We start from the raw sequence: 21,614 nt of genomic DNA, 5'->3' as shown, positions 1-21,614 counted from the left end.
TCACAACACCGTTTCACTTTAAAAACAGGTTCCAGAATCAAGTCCCACCAAGTCCCCTGGTATGCATTGCACACAAGACTGTTCTCTCTCCTTTTTCATCCTTCAAAGAGCCATTCTTCACATCACATCATCTGGAACAATAAAGCTTAATTCACTCTGAACCCTCTGGATGCCCGCAAGAGGCTGTGCCAGCACCTACCAGGCTCAGTGCTGTGCTTGTCCCCACACTTGCTAGCCAGAGCACAGCACCAGGCAGCAGCCCACCTGCTGCTGCAGTCACCCCCAGCTCACACAAGCCTCAGCTTAATGCAGTCACTGCTCACACAGTGACATCGTGGCCATGGGTATGTGGCAGGATGAGACCCTGACTTTGAGGGAGGCACGCACACCCGTGTCATGTAGCCAGAAACAGAATGAGTTTTGTTTTAATTGAGTGTCTCAACCAAAGCCTGGCTCTCATGGAAGTGGCAGGGCTGAGGGAGCACATGCAATACAACAGAAGCACCACATGTTGAATAGTATCAAATAGAGGCTGGCAGGCCTCAGCTCACGAGAGCTATGAAGCTAAACAACAGCAATGCTGCTTTCCCCTCAGCAGATATAAAAGTAGAAAAATTCCGCAGTTTTACTCCACTGGACTCCCTGGCTCTGCCCTATTATACACTGGGGGGGAGGGGGGGGGGGGGAGAAAAAAAAGGACAGAAGAGAAAGAAGTTAAGAAATAAGGAAACTATTTTTCCTAAGATTGAACATTTAATTTTGCAGACAAATGGTGCTTTTATAGGACATGGGAGAAAAGAAGGACAATAGAAAATAATTTCCCCATTTCTAAATTACTAACATAAAATCATTAAGCATTAAGCAAGAAAAGCTTGCTAACGTGCAAGCAATAAAACAAAAAAACAAAAAAACAAAAAAAACCCTCATCTAAGCTTAAATAGGATGTCAAGTTTTATCTTACATCATTCAGCCATCAAAACCAGGATTTCTACCTTGCATGTTGAAATCAAGGCAGAGATTCACACCGTCTCTGCTGCCTTGGAAGCAGTTCTAGTATGAACACCAGGTGAAGGTTTACCACTGCAGAGATAAACACACATTCAGATTGATGTAAGACTCAACCCAGACAGAAGAAGTATAAAAATTCTGAGTTCAGAAAACAGAGAAGCAAAGCAGCAACCAAGCAGCTGGAACCCTCCTTTGTCAGAAGAAAAAACAGGCATGTAGCTCAAAGCATTCAGGACACTCCTTGTACAAAATATCCTCAGATTCCCCAAGTCTTTAGAGAAGACTGATTGCTCAGGTGCTTTGAGCAGAGAACTTCATAAAGCACAAGGATACAAAACCAAGAGAAACTGAGCAAATGCCCTTTTAGGTGGCTTGGCACACATCTAGCAATGTCTCTTAATGCCTGGCCTAAGGCATGCAGCCCACATGTGTGCTTCCTGCACAAACTGCAATTCAGGAGCTCCCAATGGTGCACAAGCTCTGCCTGTCCATCAGTCATGCTCTGTGTATCAAGGGCACAAATCAATGACCTTTCTCATCACTCAAATTTCTCTCAGCCACCCTGCTCTAAGATTAAGCTTATTCAACCTAATCCTGGCAACAACTGATTTATTTAAAGGTGCTTTCGTCTTTCTTTTCTTTAAATTCTTAGTCTTCTCTGGGAATCCTTTAGAACCAAGGATCATCATCTTCCCACTCACTGTCATCTTTTTACCAAGACCAGTAGCCAATAAACCTTGTCCCAAAAGGCACCTAACTGTTCAGATCCACTATTCATATGAGCTGTGCCAAAGACAGCAATTCAGAAAGCATGAAGAGGCATTGCGTGGTTGAGGTTTCAAATGGATGAAAAAATTACTTCTCAGTAAATGAATGTCATCATGGGGCACGTCCACACAGAATGGAAAGAGACCAATCACACGTACTGTAGTGGCAAAGCAAGACATTTTGTAGCAAATGCTAGTGCACATTTTCACCAATCCAATACACAGATGGATAAGCTCTCAGAGTACATAAGCTAGCAGTTTCCAGCCCATAAACATAGTATCTGCATGCTTTTCATTGGAAATCCTGCTCATAAAACAAACAAATTTGAAAACATGAGTCAAGCATTCCTGAGGCTTAGCATCTCCAGAAGAAACAAGAACACAGCTTCTTGGTGATGAATCTCAGAACTCCCTGAATGACCAAGCACGTGTTACGCCTGGGAGCTCAGAGTTGTTTAAGAAAAATGACTATGTAAAAAAAAAAAAAAAAACAGAACTGAAAGTTAATCAACATAATACATTAACTTGGAAACTTCTTTAAATTGTGATGTGAGGAGCAACAGAAAGACCCTGAAGTACCCCAAAAACCTGAATCAATATCATGAAAAGCATGAAAAGCTCTATTTTTAATGCAAAGAATAAGACACTTGTATGCAGTCAGTAAGCATTTCTTAGACACTAAAATCACTATTAGTGCACTGAAATTGTAAGCAGCATCACAATCTGTTCATATTCATATCTATTGAAAAATAAACATTTGTTCTGTCAGCTCTATGTCACACCAGTAGCAATCACCAACATCTGTTCTACCCAGTTCCATTCGCTGCTACCTAGGCCATTAACACTGAAAAAAACAAAGCATTACTCAGCTGAGTAATACACAGGGAACAGATGGGATTTTCTCATGTTGAATTACCTACCAATTCTTTCAGGCTGTACTTGGCAGGCCCTTTTTTTTTTTTTCCTTCACAGATCTATTCTTCTTCCAGCATGAAATTCTGTATCTACCAGACACGTCACCAGATAATTAAAGGAAAATCCATGCATATATAAACCATACAATGAATAAATCACAAAAATTAAAATAATGCTTTGGAAAAACACTGATTTTGCAAATATTTTCATCCACCAACAAGTTATAAAAGCACTGATGGTTATTTAAATGCTAATTTGCTTTCCAATTCTTTGAGAAAACCTGTGTAACATACAGCTGTCACAGGTATAACCAGAGAAGCAGGCTCAGCTGAGCTTTTTGATAGTACATCAGTTCCTCAACTTCAGCAGATCTGAAGAGATTTCAAAGACCTGGTAAAGATCAAGCAGTAGCATCACTGCAAGCATTATCTCAGCTCCTTTAGCAAAGAAGGCATTAACATTTTAAGATGCTGTAACCTAACCCAGCTAACCTTAGAACCTGGATGCACAATGCTATTGTTACAAGATAAAAAAAAAAAACCCCACAATTAAAGGTAAATTTTTAGAAATAGTAGAAATTTATTGCTTGCGTATGCATCCTGACCTGAATTCTACTCCTTTATTTGTACAAACTGTCTAGGTTTTAAGAACTGAAGGAAAATAATAGCAAGCCAAATGTCGTTTCCCTCCCACCAAGTTGGCATAGAGAAAGCAATGAGGATCCTCAGACTACACACTACACACTCACTACCAGACCTCAGACTCTACACTATCAGATGCCCAAATAAAACAAGCATGCTATTTCTGCAGTAAAAGTAGCTGAAAAACATACTGGGCAATACACAAGCACGTGCAACACAAGCATAAAGCAACAGTACAACAACAGGTTGCAGAACAATCAGACACAGCACGCCATCAAGGTAGCCAGCAATGAGTCTGTACAAATATTGAGGACATATTTGAAGATGATCACCATGACAGGCCTAGATTTCCCCAGGAAGCACCTGTTTTTGGGACAGGTACAACTGACTGCGTTTGTAATGGCCCGATGAGGATAGTGCAGTCAACAAAGCCGACTGCAGCAGAGAAACAGAAGCACAGCATCTTTAACACCATACTCTAGGTAGGCAGGTAATGCTTCCGGGGATTTCCTCTAAGACTCTGATTAACCACCTGACACACATTTCCAGTATGAATACTAACTGCTACAGGCTATCCATTAAACGAGCGGTTTTCTTCATTGCCCTGGAAAATATACCTCAAGTTCCTTCTCCATACAATGTTATCTCATCTTAAGATGTTACATAGATTAAAAAAAAAAAAAAAAAATCTTTGAAAAGTTAAGACATCACTGCTTGCTTTGTGGGCACAACCAATTCTCATGCTGTACAAGAAAATTTGGTTTAATTCCATCTCTTACCAAAATATTCACATTATCTTTCTCTGTATGGATTTGGAGCACACTCTGCCTGAGCCTGCAGAATGCTTCAATAGCAAAGTCAGCTAACAGCATCTAAATGTGTTACCAGAAGCACAGTAATACCAAGGGAAACTATTCCACTTTGCTTGGCACTTCTATTAATACATCTGGAATACTGCACCCAGCTGCACCACTGCGTGGCCCCCCAGCATGGGAAAGATGAAGATGACCTGAAGCAAGTTGTGCAGCGGGCCATCGATACAGTGAGGGGCTGGAAGGATTATTCCATAGAGAGAGGATGAGGGCACTGCTCCTGATTTAGCTTTAAGAAAAAGTTTCAGTATGACCTAAAAGAAGTCTCCCAGTACCTACAAAACAACAGAGGCAAGTGTATCTGCATCAGAAAACTGGGAAACAGAAATCAACTGAAACAGATTTCAAGAAGTAAAAGATTTTCCCTGTCAGGATAGTCTAGCACTGGAACAGATTGCCCAGAGAGCTTTTATAGTCTCTGTGTTTTCATTAACCCTTAGCAATCTGACATTTTCCATTAGTGAGCCTGGATGATTCCACGATTGCAAGATGATTAAAGTTTCATTTCTACCTTGCCTTGGTTGGACACTTAGCTGACTGGTCTGTAATTTCAGCTCTTTTCTTTATTATTTCCTCTTCTATTTTCTTTCTATTACAAGAGAAAAGAACTTGGCAAGAAGGACTTAGAAGACAGTAAGCCAGATACTCCCTACATGCCTGATTCAATCTGCACATGCCCATATGTTTGAACAGGGAAAACCACAGATCAGCCACCATTATTCGCTAAACACTGAGATCTGTTAGCCTAGCTGTAACAGTAAATGTTCTGGATCAAGTTCCACCATCTAAGCCAAAATGTCATTGACCATGACCATCTAAGCCAATGGTCATTTTTTTCTTTTCTTTTCCCTCCACCCCCAGTTTCTAAGATGAAGTTGGGGCTACTTTTACATCAGAGAAATTAACAAGCGTTTGCTATTCAGCTTGAATTAAACCAACCAGTACCTCACCGAGTTAAAGGAAAAAGAAGGAAAAAAAAATTGTTTCCTTAGCAATGAACTCCTCAATTAGGTCAAGGCAGACTTCACCGGAGATTCAAGTTTCACCACGTCCTTCCCAGGCGCGCAGCATCCCGCCTCCAGGTGGCGCTACAGATCACGGCTCGGGCCCTACGAGCGCCCTGCAGCACAGACCCTTCTCCCACGGACCAGCACGGAAAGCCAGCTTTACACGACTTAACCTGCATTACCAACGCACCCCAAGCTCAGTATTTAACGCACACCATAGAGCCACGCACCCGTTAACCTTTTCCAATTGAAACGACAGACCTTCTACTGCTCCTCAGCACAGCAGGGATTAACATTCCTGTCCCGCTTATCACTGCCTTGAATCTTTTTTTTTTTTTTTTTGTACTGAAAGCTAAAACAAATAAAGCTGTCAGGAAGCACAGAAAGGAAAGCAGATTGCTGCGAGCAGGAAAACTGCAGTCTGTAGCTCTAACTTCCTCTAATACGGTATCTATGGGAATTACAAAATCTACTGCTTTGATCCAGAAGTAGCAAAGCCAAAGAACTCTGTTACGTTCCATTAAAAATCCTTAGGTAAGCTAAACTTGCATACCACTACTCCATGTATATACAAGCACACATTGCTAAAAAGTCACTTCCAAAGTCAGCTGCATAGAAAGTTCTTGTAATACAATCCTCATTCACTACAGGGAAGCATTCTATCCCCACTCCCAAGCAACTTTCAAGTAGAGCAAGTGTCAGCTGGAAGAAAACCCAGTTGTTCCAGAGTAACTACAGCAGAGACATATCAGTAAGGCAAAAGAAGTGTGGTTTAAGGCATGACACTCAAGGACAACCACCTGCAAGCAATAAAAACTGCCCCACTCTCATCCACTCTTGTTCTACCACCTAAAATAACGTCCAAGTCATCTTGTACATTGGTCTGGTTATGCCTGGTTAATGAGCTACCATTCATTTGGGCAGCAGCCTTGCAAGTCTAAAAAGTGACCGTTTCCGTATAGAAACACGAACCAAATGGGGATGCTAAACTCAGGTTCCCTCTGATCTCTAATAAGTTTCAGTGAACAAAACAAATCATTAGGTGTCACACACGCTGTAGCAGTATTTGAGGCTGACTACACCCTTACATTGATTAAAACCACAGATATAATGAAAAAAGTTCCAAGGAAAAAAGCATATTATTGAAAGCAAAATGCATCAAATTTTACAGATTAAAAATGTTAACTTTTATTACTACGCATAGCAGGTGTCAATATGTAAGAATTTCCTCTGTTTCTCTTTGTTTGCCTGGTTGGAGGTAGGGCTGGGATTTTTGTTTGTTTTTAATTTCAAAATATGGAGGGAAAGGTATTAAGAAAAAACAGTCAGCAAAGAAGAAAATTAAGACTGAAAATAAGAACGACCATATGTTTACTATAACAACTGTTATATATAGCTTATCTTTCCAAAAAAATATAAGATATACAGATATGCTGAAAAATGCAAATGAAATTAATACTGAAATTCCACACTTCAAAACTCTCCATCTATCCAACCACAATGTGGGAAAATAGCACTCCTAATTAGCAGTATTCTAATAAAGTCAGGTCAGCTTCGCTGTGTGTGACAAAGACTGAGAGAAGCTTAGTTTGGTTTTGCATAAATTAACATCCACACCAATATGTACAACCATGCTTTCAAATAGTGGAAGTAAATGCAAGATCCAGTTCATATACTGAAGGTCAAAGGTTTGTTTGCCTTCCATAGGATACTTGAGACAAGTAGTCTAGAGGACAGGTGGCTTTGTCACAGGAGTCCAAATCTGGGACACTTAAAAGAATAACAAAGTGATCCACATTATATCAGGTTAGTTCTTGTAATTATACACCACTGCCTCTGTACTGCACAGGAGAAACAGTTGCTTCACCTAGAAAACAGCTCAGCTGAGATACTTCACTAACAACCGTGTTCAGGACTTCTTGAGTTAGGCCTACAGGTAACGCAGTTTTTTCCACACTATTTCTCATACATCCAACATCACTGGATTTTCTCCATAAGTGATAGCCCTTAAAAATGATTTTCATTAAGGCAACTACAGCAGTGGCTCACTCTATACAACCTCATGCAGCTAATGCCTCAGAGACAAGTGATTTCATGTTTCCCAGCCTAGAAGTCAACATTCACAAAAATCAAAGGAAAATAATTCATTGCTGCGTTGAAAGTTCAACTTCTAATCTTTGAGATGTTTGATTACCTGCAATCCTGACAAAAACACAGTACACCAATGTTGTGCAGTTTCTTGATGCAAAGAGTTTGTAATAACGATTCTTAGCAGTATATAACATTTATCCCTAGCTAAGCTAAAAAGTTGGTCTTTTCCCAACTAGACATCTTCCAAACTCTGACAAGATGCAACAATCCAGATCTCCTCTACAGAATTTGACAGATTCCATAATAGCTTCAATAGCTCAAGTTCACTCAGTAAGGCATCCTGAGGACTTCATCTTTCTGGGTGGCACACAGCCCTGGGCTGCCCTACAAGACACAGCACTACTCCTTCAGCAGGTCTGCTCACTGCTCTTCCTGAGCTCTAATTACTATTTAATAAAAACAAGTCATTTTAGCTTGCTACCTTTAACCACTGAGAAGCTCACACTCTTCTTGCAATACTGCCTGTACTTAAGGCACACCTGAAACTGAGTTCACCTCCTTAAGGACATACAAACAAGACTTACACAAGAAATGCAAGTAACATCACTACTTAAACTGAGGGATGGAGATCCTGGCTTATTGAAAATACACCCTATCATGCATTTACTTCCCTGCTTCATTTTCTCATCACTTAACAGTCACTTCATGGCACATTTAATTAAAAAAATTATAAACACATTAAGTAAAATGAACACATCTGTTACCTTTAACATTTCAATGGTTAAAAAAAAAAACCAGCAGAGACAACATACCTCTACACTTGGGCTAAGGCTGCTTGGCAGTGTTTCTGATGTCACTGTTGTGCTCGGAAGGCTGGAGAAGTCCCAGGTATTCACAGGCTGTATTGGTTCAGATGGCTGAGAGTGATCAATGCATTTTGGATTGTCGAGTAAGGTCACTTCATAAAATTCTTGAATATCTAGAGACACAAAAAAATGTGAAGTTAGGTTCCATAGTTACGATGATATTCTGAGTTTAACAGCATTCTCATCCTGCAAAACAAATTAGATAGCTGCTACTGGATATACATATTACAGATGAAGCCCTATCGTTAAGATCACTCGAAGCTTTCCCCAGGACACACAGTTCCCTGTGCCTTGTATCTCAGAATGCCTACGTCCCACTCACTTCAGGATTTGGTCACTGGCAGCAGTGCTACCAGAAGCACAGGTTGCAGCAGAAACAGCAGAAGCATATGGAATAACTTCAGTGGAACAGCAGAAAGGATGGGTATCTGTGCTTCAGCTGATGCTATGCCTAACCTGAGGGAATGCAGCCTTTGGTCACCTGAAGCCCCTATTCAGGGGCAATATTAGAAGGTCTCCTCCTGTGGTATGTACTTAAATTAAATGACCTCAGAAACACAAGTATATCGATGAAATCAGCACCAAGAAAGTTAAAAGGAGTTAGGAAAAACGAAATTGACCGAGTTATACAGAACAAAAATAAATAAATAAACAGCTGATGACTCAAGTAACAGAAATAGGATGCAAATTGAATGGTATGAATTAGTATGAATTCTAAGTCATGTTTATGAACAAGCAAGTAAATTTTTGTAATAAATAAGTTATTTATGATGATTCAGCTGGGAACTTCGGGGGGAAAAGAATCTGGCAGCATTAGCCTTTGCTTTTATTTTCTACTGACATCCTATCCACTGCATGAAGCACTAATTAAAAATGAAAAGCAAAAAAAAAAAGGAAGGATCAAGCGTCTTTCCAGGGAAATTTAAGTATCCAAAACTTGCTACCACAACAGTAATCATTCACATCAAATACATTTAAATTTGAAATTCAATTTAAATCTAAATGGTTTATGCTAAGGGAAGGACAGGGGAACAAAGAACTTACAAAGCTTTTACTCTCTTCTTGGAAGCAGAAAAGCCACTACACAGAGATTGCAACTTATGTTTTTCATTACAACAGCTTCACAGAAGACAAGCCCTTCTGACAAGGTTTGTCCAAGCAAGAAATAGGACCCAGCAAAGAGTATGGAGGGTTCTCATCTGCAGAATCTTGTTGCTTCCCAGCAGCTCCCCACAGACACCAGAGGCACAATAACCAAATTCCTTTACAGATGGAGCAGCACCATAAGACAAACACCACATAAATGGGAGACGTCTTACTGTTTTGTTGGTGTTCCACACGCAGGTTTTTCCTACAGACATTGCGCTCCTGCTCTTTTCATGTTCAGAAAACTCTAATCCTCAAATTCCATTTGTAGCTTTTCTCTTAGCAAGAGAAATTCCTACCAACTGCTTACATTAATTTTTAAAGTTACACTTGCTCTTTGCACTGCTGATTGGAAGAAAGCAAGGGCTACAGAAGACATTAAGTGACCTAGATATATAGCAGCAAACCAACCTCAGATTTAAGGGCAATTTGTATCTCTGTCCTTCACATTAGCTCCCATAGCTGCATTAACATTAATGCATCAATCAAGTGCACTGAGTAAAGATTTTTTCCTCCCGATACACTGCTTTGTACATTGAAACAGGCAACGTTTGGAGCTGATTCTATAGCAGCAATCCACATCAACCAGGACATGAAGACTACTACATTATTTATGGGAAGGGGTTATTTGTGCAAGTGTTTTACAGCAGAAATCTAGGGCATCTACTCTCAATTCTGGTACTTCTAAGTCTCACTGCCAGCTGAGGTAGCCAATTGTGTACTGCAGAATGACTTGCTCCAAAAAGCACCTTATTTCCCATACACTATTTCTCCATCTCTGAAGGACACCATATATTTACTACCAATATATACATACGCAACCTAATATCAGGATTAGTTTCTGTTTATCCTGAACTTGCTCCAAGTAAGTAACAAAATTTCCTCAGAATTTAATGGCTAGAAAATATTCTTTCTCTTAAAAAATAAATAAATCCCAACATCCATTTACACTGGCTATTCAGAATGCTGACGGTGAGCACTTTTGAGCACAGCCTGGCAGTCTGTGCATCTCAATGCACTAAGAGCACAAGGACTGAATGCTGGATGCTTGTATTCCATGAAGTCAGAAATTCAAGCAATACTAAATCCAAGCTATTAAATGTTTTTATCTGGTCTATTGCTGTGCATCAGCTCACAAAGATATTTCCTTGTGTGAACACACCTGACATAGCCAATGAAGTCATTTTAATCTGAAGACGCACTTTTCAAATGAAAAGTTCTGCTGTTTTCCTTGTTCTTGTAGACAGTAGATAGCAAAATACTTTTTTTTTTTTTTTTTAAACTTACATTTATGATTTCCTCCTTCCAGCTAACTATGTTTTTTCATGTCTTATCCCCTTCCATATTACTTCCCAGAGTGTTTGTAAATCAAACAAGACAAAAACTAAGTTACAGAAAAAATGAAAATTCAAGTCAGAGACCAGTAGAAGTGAGCACAACTTGTAACGAGAAGGAAAACATTCAGTGAGGCTGAGTGACACTTACAAGTAGCTGCACAGTTTCAAAAGAGCCAAAGAGCCAATGAGTGATAAAGAGTAAAGCTGGATGTTGCACTGACATACCAAATCATCATTAGATTGGTATACTGCCTAAACATCCCAAAATTAAGCCGTATATTACAATGGATTATGGTAAAATTTAACTGTGGTATGCCTGATGTCAGCATCCATTTCTGAGGCTTCAATTGCCAGGTTCCTGCAACAGACAGCTCACCTTTACAGTTCTCTCTCTGGGCCCTCAATGGAAACCTGGGCTGTAACACAAGCTTTTGGGACAAGCGTGCTTTCATAAAGCTCTCAAAAAAGGATTCGCTGTTTGCCCTTTTCTTTTGAAAGCAGGTAGAAATTACTCTGAAGTGATCTAACAGCCAAAATGCAAGAAAATTAATGGCATGCTTAGTTTAGGGAAGTTCTCCAGAGTAGATATTTGCAAACCACTGACGTTGTCGGTACTCAGAAGGGGCAGACCCTCCCTGAGAAGAGGCCAGTCTCTGCTTTCAGAGAAACGTCACAAAACAAAACTAGTGCTAAAATTCACCATTTTAGTAGTGACTGTACAGTTTAAAGGCAGTTTTGTTTCCAGGCTTCACTGAGCATGTTACAGGCAGGAGCACAAGAACCAGTACAATGTTTTTGGCTTTCTGACAGGTATGAAACAACTCGCCAGAATCCTTTATTTATTGTTGTTCTTCAGGTTTTATTTAAAAATCCTAGTAGCAAACCTTTAATGTTATGGTATGAGGGAGAGAGCCAAAAAAACCCAGGCATTTACTACTTCCAAAAATGTATTGAGCTATTTCTGGTGCACTTTTTCTTTTTTTTATTTTTTAATTAGAAAGTCATTTAATGATCACAGTAACTCACTGTTCTTAGGCTTTCCGTTTTCACCCTCTAAGCATTTTGGCTATTTGGGGGTTATAGGTGGTTTTCCTTAACTAAACACCAGGAAATTCCACACAAACTTAACATTTTGTGGACTAAAACACTGACACACGGTACTACAACAGACCACACTGGACACCGTGCAGGTAAAACAGCCAACTGTTGCCCTTAAGCCATACTCTACACGAGCTGTAAGCTTATCACAGTACGCACAAGTTAATGACATCTGTATTTGCAATATTAATTATACACTCACTTGAAGATTCAATTTCAATATACTTAACACCACTGTGCACAAACAACAGTTTATTTAACAAGTGCATATTTGTTTGCTGTTTCTGTTTTTCAAACAAAGCTGGTGAGGGGTCTGGAGCACCAGCCTTATGAGGAGTGGCTGAAGGAGCTGGGATTGTTCAGCCTGGAGAAGAGGAGGCTCAAGGGAGACCTTCCTGCTCTCTATGATTACCTGAAGGAAGGTTGTAGAGAGCTGGGGGTCAGCCTCTTTCTCTCATGTAACTAATGACAGAACTAGAGGGAATGGCTTCAAGCTGCGCCAGGGGAGATTTAGGCTGGACCTTAGGAAATACTACTTTTCTGAAAGAGTGGCCAGGCGCTGGAATGGGCTGCCCAGGGAGGTGGTGGAGTCACCACCCTGGAGGTGTTCAAGGAACGTTTGGATGTTGTGTTGAAGGACACGGTTTAGTGAGTACTATTGGTGACAGGGGGATGGTTGGACTGGATGATCTTGAAGTCTTTTCCAACCTTGGTGACTCTGTGATTCTTCACTGCAAGCACCCGCTGGAGCAGACAGCACACTCAGCATCCAACTCATCTGAATCCACTTAGTTCTTGCTTAGTGCCAGTTACAGTACGTCCTTAATTACGTTCCTACATGCCCCTCAGTTGTACAGACCTTATATTCATCCCTCTATCTTTTTTAGGCTACACTGTCCTAACTTGCATTCTCTGCTGTTCTCTCTGCAGGAGCCACCTCCTACTCCTGTCACCAAGTTGTTACTTCTCCATCTTGTTCTATTTCTATTCCATCCTTCTGAAGGCCACTAAAAAGGAAGAGACCAAAGCATTGTATTATATGAGAGATCTGGGCACAACCTGGATTTTTACACTGGGCGTAATAATCAGCATCAGTCTAACTTCAACTGCCCTGAGCTGACATTTTCATGGAGCTCTTTACGTTTTCATATCAGCTCCAGGTGGGTGATGGTTAACTCAGAGCTTCTAGCAGTAAGTTTGGTTTGTTTGCTCTGCTGTGCATCATTTCAGATTTATTTGCACTGATTTAGCTTCCCAGTCTCAGTTGCCTTTCTGCAACTTATCCTTATTAATCTGAATAAGCAAATGGTCATCTAAAGATTGTCGTCTCAGTGCTCATCAACTTTCAAGGTCACTCATAACCATTTTTGAGTAACAGAAAACCATGCATGAATTGGAAGTTATCGAACCTCCCTTCCAAGTAATAACTGATAATTTTCTCTCATGTCTGGTTTCCTACTTCTTTTTCTGTTCGCCCACTCATTGAGAGGTTTATATCAACTACAAAAACACAAGCCACTACGATTTAGAAAATGGCCAGCGATACCCTACAGCCTAGCATTAACTCAGCATTCCTACATGCTCACAATACATAGAAATCAAGTCTTTGGAGTTCAAAACAGGCATTTAATGAGCTCCTCAGTCTAGGTCTCACCAAAGCAGCATAAAAGAATGAGAGCCTTGAAATCTGTTCTCAACCATTTGTGTGTTACACTCTGCACTGACATCAAGGAAGTATTTCCCTCCTAGCAGACATTCAGGCAGAGAACAAACCCATTTTGGCCAAAGAAGGTCAGAAAGCAACAAAATACAGACTTCAGAGCACACAGCATTTTAATACCATGGTCCCTCAGGCTTGCAGTGATCAAGGAGCTTATGAATTCTTTCACAAATTGACTTACTTGTATTTCACTTTAATATTTCACCTGAAGATCCTTTTAAGTGAATATTTCCTCCATCATCTCCCATTGGCCTGCTTCTTATCAGACCTTTATTCATCCAAGTACAGCAGATGCAAATGTCTGATTTTTCCAAATATATGCTTCAAAAACGAATAAGTCTGCTAACAGTTCAACCATCTATGTAGGCTGTCCAGGAAGATGTGTCCTCCCATTATAAGTTACAATGGTCTCTATCCCCCTCCCTAGGGGGAAAAAAAAAAATAAAGGTGTCTTCCTTACTTAGGGCTTCCTGTTAAAGCAGCTGAAGCACCTAAAACTTAAGACTTAAAACTAGTAGAAAGGAAAACAAAGGTCAAAATGTTATTTCAGTTCAGAGCTATTTGAGACGTATGGCTTCTGCCAAGTTCTGAGCAGCCCTACATAATGGATAGACAAAATGTGAGTGGAGTTATGATTACTGTCAGATCAGGCAAAAGAGTCCACCAATGCTACAGATTTTCATTCCTCAGGTGCAAGGCAGTTCCTGATAATTCTAAAGGAGCCACAATGCTGCATCCTAACTTCATCTGACATCTCAAGCTAAGTAAACCCAAATGCGAGACCTGGAAATGAATTATTAATAACTGACAAGAAAATAAAAATGTGAACAGAAACTTCACATTCATTTGCCAAACCAATAACCAGAGTCAGGCGAGTGTTCTCTTTGTGTGTTCATCCTTCATCCCCAGCAGAAACATTCATATTTATACAACAAAAAGTGAAAACCAGACTCATGGTAATCCCTGTAAAGCCCTTCCTAGAGTTGTTTGTTTTTAAACACATGCTGACTATTGCTATGCACCACATCTTGAAAAATGCAAGTTGTAGTGCAGCTTTCCCACCACACATGTCCTGTTCTATAGACTTTGAGCTGCTGCAGCCAACTCCTCTTCCTCAACCATTCTGCTTGTTTTGGTGGCTATGCCCCAAGCTTTAACCCTTCTGCACACACTTAACTTCTAGCCCTCAAACTCCAGAAGTATTATTTTCTGTTTCAATAGCATAAATGCAGCTTAATTTGCACTCATTTGAAACTGCTGTCATCGAACCTCAGATCCAGCTCTCTGCCCTTATTCCTCTGGCTGATGCTTGCAGTGAGCCACGCCCAACTCCTCACCAGCCTGTCAGCTTATGTCTTCCAAACTGTTCACATTTTCCCCTTTGCTCTCCAATTGCTTCTTCAGCATACTTTCAGATGGTCTCTTTCCAGTTTTCCTTCAGAATCCCACAGGGATTATATTCAAAACTAAGGGAGGAAAAACTTAAAGAACTTAAAATGGTCATCACTCAGCTAAAAGTTGGCAAAACCCCCCTGGCTGTCTACGCTCTTTCCTATTTAACATTACCTCATGTGTACTTACTCACCAACCCAAGACAGAAGAAAAAAACCCAAAACAAACTCTCAGTTTCCAAACCCATTCTCTCCAAATAACTTAACTGCAGTTCCAAACTATTAGCAACCAATATAACTGTGCCTTTTTTCTTAAAAGGGTGTATTTAGCACTGTCAGGCTAATAGAAACTTCATGCAGGAAGAGCTATTAGTAACTTCTAATTGTAGGATGAGCCAATACAGAACTGACCAGGATTTCCTCCAAAGGAATGAACTCTGGGAAGGAAGAAAAACAATTGAGGGATATAGGGGATACACTCACTCAAACATCTGAACTGAGCTCTCACACAGGTGCACAGCTCTGCCTTTTCCTCTTTCACTAATAATAGCTAATAGACTTGAAGGTAACTGACAGTGGCAGCACCACACACAACATCTCCCCCAGAAGCAACACCTGTACACTCCCTGCAGCCAAGCTCTAAAACAAGATTCTGAACTTGGGATTCAAATTTTCAATACTTTTACCGTTTGTCCACAAGCCTTCCTCACTGTATCTTTGTCCTAGACCAACTGTCTTTTTAATCTCAAACCAAAGCAACTGGTTTTTTGAGGACATGGTTGGGAAGATACTTGCTCATAACAAGATCCCTGTAAAAGCTTTATCAAACTACCCTACACCCTCCCTTACCTTAGAGAACAAAGTTAAGGAGGTGATTCTACTGTCAGCCCTCTACAGTATCTTAAAATCCCTCCAAGTTCGGCCTAGTTATGATTCAGGGAACCATCTGTGCAAGGAAACAGCTCAGCAGCTGTCAGATTTTGAGCCTCTTGGAATGATTCATCCCACCTGCAAAGCAAGTGCCATCTCCCAAAACACAGGCAACAGGACGCCCAGGACAACCCCACATCACCAGGCTCACAGCATTCCAGCTGCAGCACTGGACAGAAGAAACTTTTCCAGAACCTGGAAACTGTAGCAGTAATTCTGAAGTTCAGCTTTCTTCTCGGCCTCTAGAAAAACACCCATTTATTGACAGAGTTCACTGGTCAATAACCCCTTGTGATGGTAGCTCAGCAAAGACAGTAATACTGTGACTGACAGATTCTACAGTGCGGCGATTCAGAACTGAATACACAGCTGGGATAACCACAGGGATAATCTTTTGCCACAATACTCTCTCTGCACACCCATAACTGCTCAACTTACACTAGACCTCCATGCTATTTTGGGCTGCCAAAAGCAGCTCCTAATCCCATTGCACTGTCACAAACACACGCAGGACAGTAAGCACTGAAACATCAGAAGAGAAGGAATACAGGCAGCACACACACAACACCCCCAAAGCTTTCCACACTCTCAAGCTGTATTGCATACATACAAAATGACAGGCAGTTCTTTAAGGAGGAGGAGCAATGAGAGTCTGTTTCCCTCATCATTGCATTCCTTCAAAAGGACAGCATGAAGTTCTTCTGAAAAATGGGTTCTTAGGCAACTACAAACTACATGGAAAAAGTACAGTAACAGCTGAATTCATGTTCCACACTTCCAGACATAAAGCAAACTTCATTTTGTACTCTCTCAATCCAAATCCAGATAATCAAGTCCTTAACTACTTTTGAAGACTCAATGCTACGTCCAGTCAGGCTGAAACAGAGCACCTTGTCCTGAAGCTTAAGGAAAGGGACTGCACTCAGTAATTGCAGCACATCCTCAAGACACTGCTCTGGACAGCAGATAAACACCTGAAAGTTGTAAGAACTGCATCCATGGATCTTTCAGTCTCAGATAGGAGCAAAGATATACCCAGCCCTTGGGGGGAGGGGAAGGAAAAAAAAAAAAACAAAAAAGCACAAAAATGCAGCAAGGTTAAGATTCCATTCTAAAAATACCCTATTTAGCATCTACAATTTCAGTGGTATATCCAACACAAGTGATGATTTAATTTTCCCTGAACTTCCATCTAATAAAAAAGCACTATTCACTATCTAACCAGATTCCTGAGTTACTGTCAAGAATTCCCAGATCCTCAATGAAAATATTCTTCAGCTAACCCTGAACCAGGCCATGCAGTGCCTCAGCTGCACTTCAGTCAGGAAGCAGCTCACAAGCAGCCTCGCTCACCTTACCTCAGAGCAGACTGACACAGGGCACAAACCCAGCACTGAAGCTCTCTCAGGCATGCGCGAGTTTGAGAAGTTGATTGTGTCATCACAGCCTGTGTTCTATTAACTAACCATATCACTGAAATACAAGCTGATATGAAGTTTCCTCAAGAGCAAGTACTTTTGGTTTCAGTTATGAAGAAAAGCTTCAGCTTTAACTGCACCAGACTTGAATTTAGCTAGTAAGTAAAGTATTTCCACACCAGTTAAATAATTGAAAGGGAGGTAAAAGAACAAGAACGGCATCCCCAAAGTCACAGAGAACTCAGTGTGGGACCACCCATGGTCAGACCGCACCACATGATCCCAACCTTGAGGAGCACTGAGCTACATCAGCCTAAAACATAGGACCGTTCCCTTCACCAGCCTAGAAAGGCAATGTGGACAGAGCTACAGCTGCTTTAAATTCTTAGAAGTTTCAGCCCCAATCAGATAAACCTGAATGAGGCATTTACCTTACTGCAACCATCAGCTGTCATCACGTTTCAGAGATGAGACTTATTCCTCCGGTGTGTAAAAACATCAGTGGCATTTCTAACACTATTTCATAGTGTTCATCAATCCAGATTGTGGGTAAGAGCACCTTCACATTCACTGGGATGTTTCTTGGTTCAGCAAAGGCTACAGAAACCACTCCATTTTGTCTGCAAGATTTCCCACGCTAGATATTTAGTGTCAGGAATATTCAGCACATAATTACACCAGACATCTTCACACGGAAAGGCTCCAAGTTAAATAAATTAGGTGGCTCACATGAACGATATTCATCACATTCAGCTTTTCCCAGTCAACTTCATCATTTAAAAAAAAAAAAAAAAAAAAAAAAAAAAAAAAAAAAAAAAAGCCTCCAGATGCAGTTGTAAAAATAATGCTAAATAGCCCTAGGGACTTAACTGTAAAAGTATGATCTGATTATTTCAAAATAAATACCAAATTCTGCACCAAAATGAAATGAAATCATATGCCATCCCTCCTTACGTGGATGCCTTACTGTGGCCACTTAATAACCTAACTCACTGTATCAATTATCAGGATATCAATAACAAGCTTTTTTAACAAGAAAGAAATCAACAGGTAGAAAAGATAGCACTAGATCCTCACACAGTAAAATAGGAGTTTTACTTAAAAACAACACTATTTCTCAAGTTGGCTTTAATTAAAGGCTGCTAGTATCCATTTAATTAAAGCACCAGACATCATTATACTTGGCTGGCTGAAGCAAATAAAATGGGAACTTCGCGTTACAGAACACAGAAAAGCAAAGACTGGCTTTTTCAGACTCTTTGAAGGAAGGTCACTGACATTTGGTTTCTGATATTGTTACTAATTTAAATTACTGCAGTTATTTCACTTACAGAAATAACATTGATGTGATTATGCCAATTTTCTAACACTGTTCACACTGAGCAGCCACTGCCTTAATTCAAGTCATTTTAAATCAGTTTGTTATATTAAAGAAGCAGGTCAAGTTTGTAAGATTGCTGAAACTAGAATTTGTTGGAGGAATTAAAGGAAAGTATAATGTGAGGAAAAAAAAGTTCTCAGATGTGAGAATATCACTTACTCTTCAGTATCCAAACTGAAATTCACAAAGAACCTACCATTTAATTCCTTCCTGTTAAAATAAATAGATGAAATATTCAGTATTTCTGGAAGAGAATACTGATGTCTTCCATTATAGAGTTGAAGATACATTCCTGTGCATAAAGTAACGACTATTTTTTGCTTGAAAGAACAGTATTTGATTGCCAAGTTCAGAACCACACCAAAAAAAAAAGATGAATTTGACAGCAAATCCTGACTGGAGCCATCACAAACATTCTTACCTACCACGGACAGGAGGGTCCTGGAGATACAGCAGCAACCAGGCAGAATAAAAGCAAAAAGAAAAGTAGAATTAAAGTAACTTCATTTGTGCTCATTGGAGGTTTTGTTTTACTTTTTTTCTACTGTTAAAAACAGCAGAAACTAGAAGCAGCTTTCCAGAAGAAGCACCTACATGAAAAATAAATTCATAGTTGAGCTTGGAAGCTTCTGTCAGTGTGCAGCTGTGAATATTTAAGTTGGAGACACAGCACAACTCCTGTAAAAGTCACACCTGAAAAATCAGCAGCAAGATGATGACAAGCGCAGTATTCAAGGTAAGTCCAACCTGCAGCACAGCTTCATCCAGGCTGTTCCCAAATCTCTACCACGAGAGGACAGGCAGGAACTGACTCAAAGGCTTCCCAGCCAATGCAGCCATCTCTCATGGAGCACCTTTTCCAGGCAGCCCCCTCCTCCCTGCAGGGCGCTGACCCCCTCCCAGGGGGCACAAGGCAGTAGCCACACTGCATAAAGGTGTAGCCAGGAGCACAGCATCCAGGAGCAGCCTGCCATGAGCAGGTACTCCTCCAACTCATTTCCATGGAAAGGAGCAGGTTAAGGGAAGAATAGTGAAGATGACAGCATCAGTTCCTGGGAAGTTACTCTCTACCATCACATTTCAGAGAAACGGTTTGGAGCACAAACACATGCTCCTTAACAAGCAATCACACAGTTAACCACTAAATGTGAAATTAACATTAATGCTCTCAAACAGCGCAACACCTGTTTGTGCATGCTGAGACCAGCTGAACGGGACAGAAGCAAAGACCCCACGGCTACAGCAGAACTTCTGACAGATCACAAAACAGGCCATGCAGCCCTCCAGCAGCCACACGGTAGCCCCCATTGAAGAATGCTACTGCCAAGTGCTAAGTTACAGAGGCAAGCTGGCTCCAGATATGGCTTTTAGAATAAAGTGTGTCTTGCAGGTTACAATACCAAAGGCCATTTCCATGCCACTGACTCGTACCTCATACAATAAATAACTAACACCAAGATTTCCTTGGTGTAAGTAAGAAGCACAATCACAGTATTAAGCTTCCAATACAAAACTTCAACAATGTCATTCAGCAACACAACACATAGAGGTGCACAGATCCTCATCATGGAGCTGCTCAGCATCAACTGAGTACTGAAATGCACAGAGCTCCTGCAAGTAAGCCTTTTCTGGGGGTGTCCTATGGGAACAGACCTATCTGCACAACCACCTTTCAGGAATGCACATGGGAGATGTCCCATAAGATGACCAACTTCTGAAAACCTACCTGGAGATGAAATAAATGCTCCAGGAGAAAGCTCTTCACATGCAGCAACGCTTTGTCCCTCCTCATGTTTCCACCACAACACAAATTCAAAGATACAAGGCCAAAAAGTAGTGGACCTGTGAGATATGCTACATAGGCTGCAAACTGCCTAACTGCAAAGTAAACCCATACTGTCTACAATGTTAACAACAGTTTAGATGCAAGTTACTTTGTTAAAAGGGAAGGACTTGAAACTTGGAAGAAGTTTTTACTCTGAGCTGCCTCGCACACAGTGATGACCAATTTCACAAAGAAACCTGCAGAAGCTGCGAAGCCACAATTCTGCAAGTTGTGTTTACAATCTGCTTGTTTATTTTGCTCTGTTTGTTTTCTAAGAGATGCGCAGGAAATTCAAAGTTTCACAGAAGAATTTCAGCAATATTTACACTAACAGTTCCAGAGAAAAAGCACCAAAAGCACTCTGAACTTGGGAATTAGTGAGGTTTTAACTGCACTTCACTGTGCAGAAAAAGTTGGTGCAGCCACCTGCAACGTCAGAGGTTTCGTTCCATTCACTTTAACTGCTTGGGCACACGCAATTTGCAGCATTTTTAGGGATCCTTCAGAAGGGAGATTTGTCCAATTTCTAATTAAGAGCAAAACCATTTCAGCTCACTCGTTAGGCACTGACACACGGACTCACAACTAAAACACATTCCCCATAAATTGTTCAAATCCATAGCAACAGACGTGGAAAACGCGGCTGCACAGCACAGCGCAGCCCAGAAGAGAGGCGCCGCACAGCCGGTCGCTTCCAGGCCGGGCAGAAAACTCGTACAAAGTATGACAGAAACCGGCCGATCGGAACAGCACGTGTGTGAGCGCGGCGGCACAAGGGCTCCGACAACACAGCAAACCGCCTCCCCTCACCGACACCGCAGGCGGCAGCACACGAGAACCCGGCTTACCGATCAGCGCCTGGAAGAGGTTGCTCTGGAAGATGCCGATGACCCGCTCGATGGAGTTCCGCAGCTGCCGGTCCTCCGCCTGGCTCAGCTTGGAGCGGTACTCCTGCAGGAGGCGCAGGGCGCGCTGGGTATCTGCGGGCGGACACGAGACTCGCTGAGGCGGCACAGGTGGGCGACCGCGACCACCCCCGCGCCGCGGACCGCCCCGCGCGGCGCGCCCGTTCCTTTGTCCGCGGCCGGGACCGCGCCCGGCCCGGCTGTGCGCGGCGCTCACCTTGCTTCCTGACGGGCATGGCGGCTCCGCCCGGCAAACTTTCGGCCCGACCCGGCGCGGGGCGGCAGCGGCGCGCACC

General features: G+C 41.4%; 1 protein-coding gene across 6 annotated transcripts in view; it reads right to left on the bottom strand.

Annotated features, from left to right (window-relative positions):
• DLG1 (discs large MAGUK scaffold protein 1) overlaps window positions 1-21,601 on the bottom strand; it is a 131,373-nt gene extending 109,772 nt beyond the window's left edge. For all 6 annotated transcript variants that reach the window (XM_042820421.1, XM_042820422.1, XM_042820423.1 and 3 more), the window contains exons 1-3: window positions 21,536-21,601; window positions 21,262-21,393; window positions 8,114-8,280 (exon numbers count right to left, since the gene is read on the bottom strand). In XM_042820421.1, coding sequence (XP_042676355.1) covers window positions 8,114-8,280; window positions 21,262-21,393; window positions 21,536-21,554 — 318 coding nt within the window. In that variant the 5' untranslated portion in view covers window positions 21,555-21,601. The remainder of the gene's footprint in view (window positions 1-8,113; window positions 8,281-21,261; window positions 21,394-21,535) is intronic.
• Window positions 21,602-21,614: the final 13 nt, after the last annotated feature.

This window comes from Centrocercus urophasianus, unplaced genomic scaffold, assembly GCF_019232065.1.
Source record: "Centrocercus urophasianus isolate 14NV4802_14NV808 unplaced genomic scaffold, USGS_Curo_1.0 seq_19, whole genome shotgun sequence".
Taxonomy (NCBI): domain Eukaryota; kingdom Metazoa; phylum Chordata; class Aves; order Galliformes; family Phasianidae; genus Centrocercus; species Centrocercus urophasianus.
This window is presented reverse-complemented; position numbering and strand designations above follow the sequence as displayed.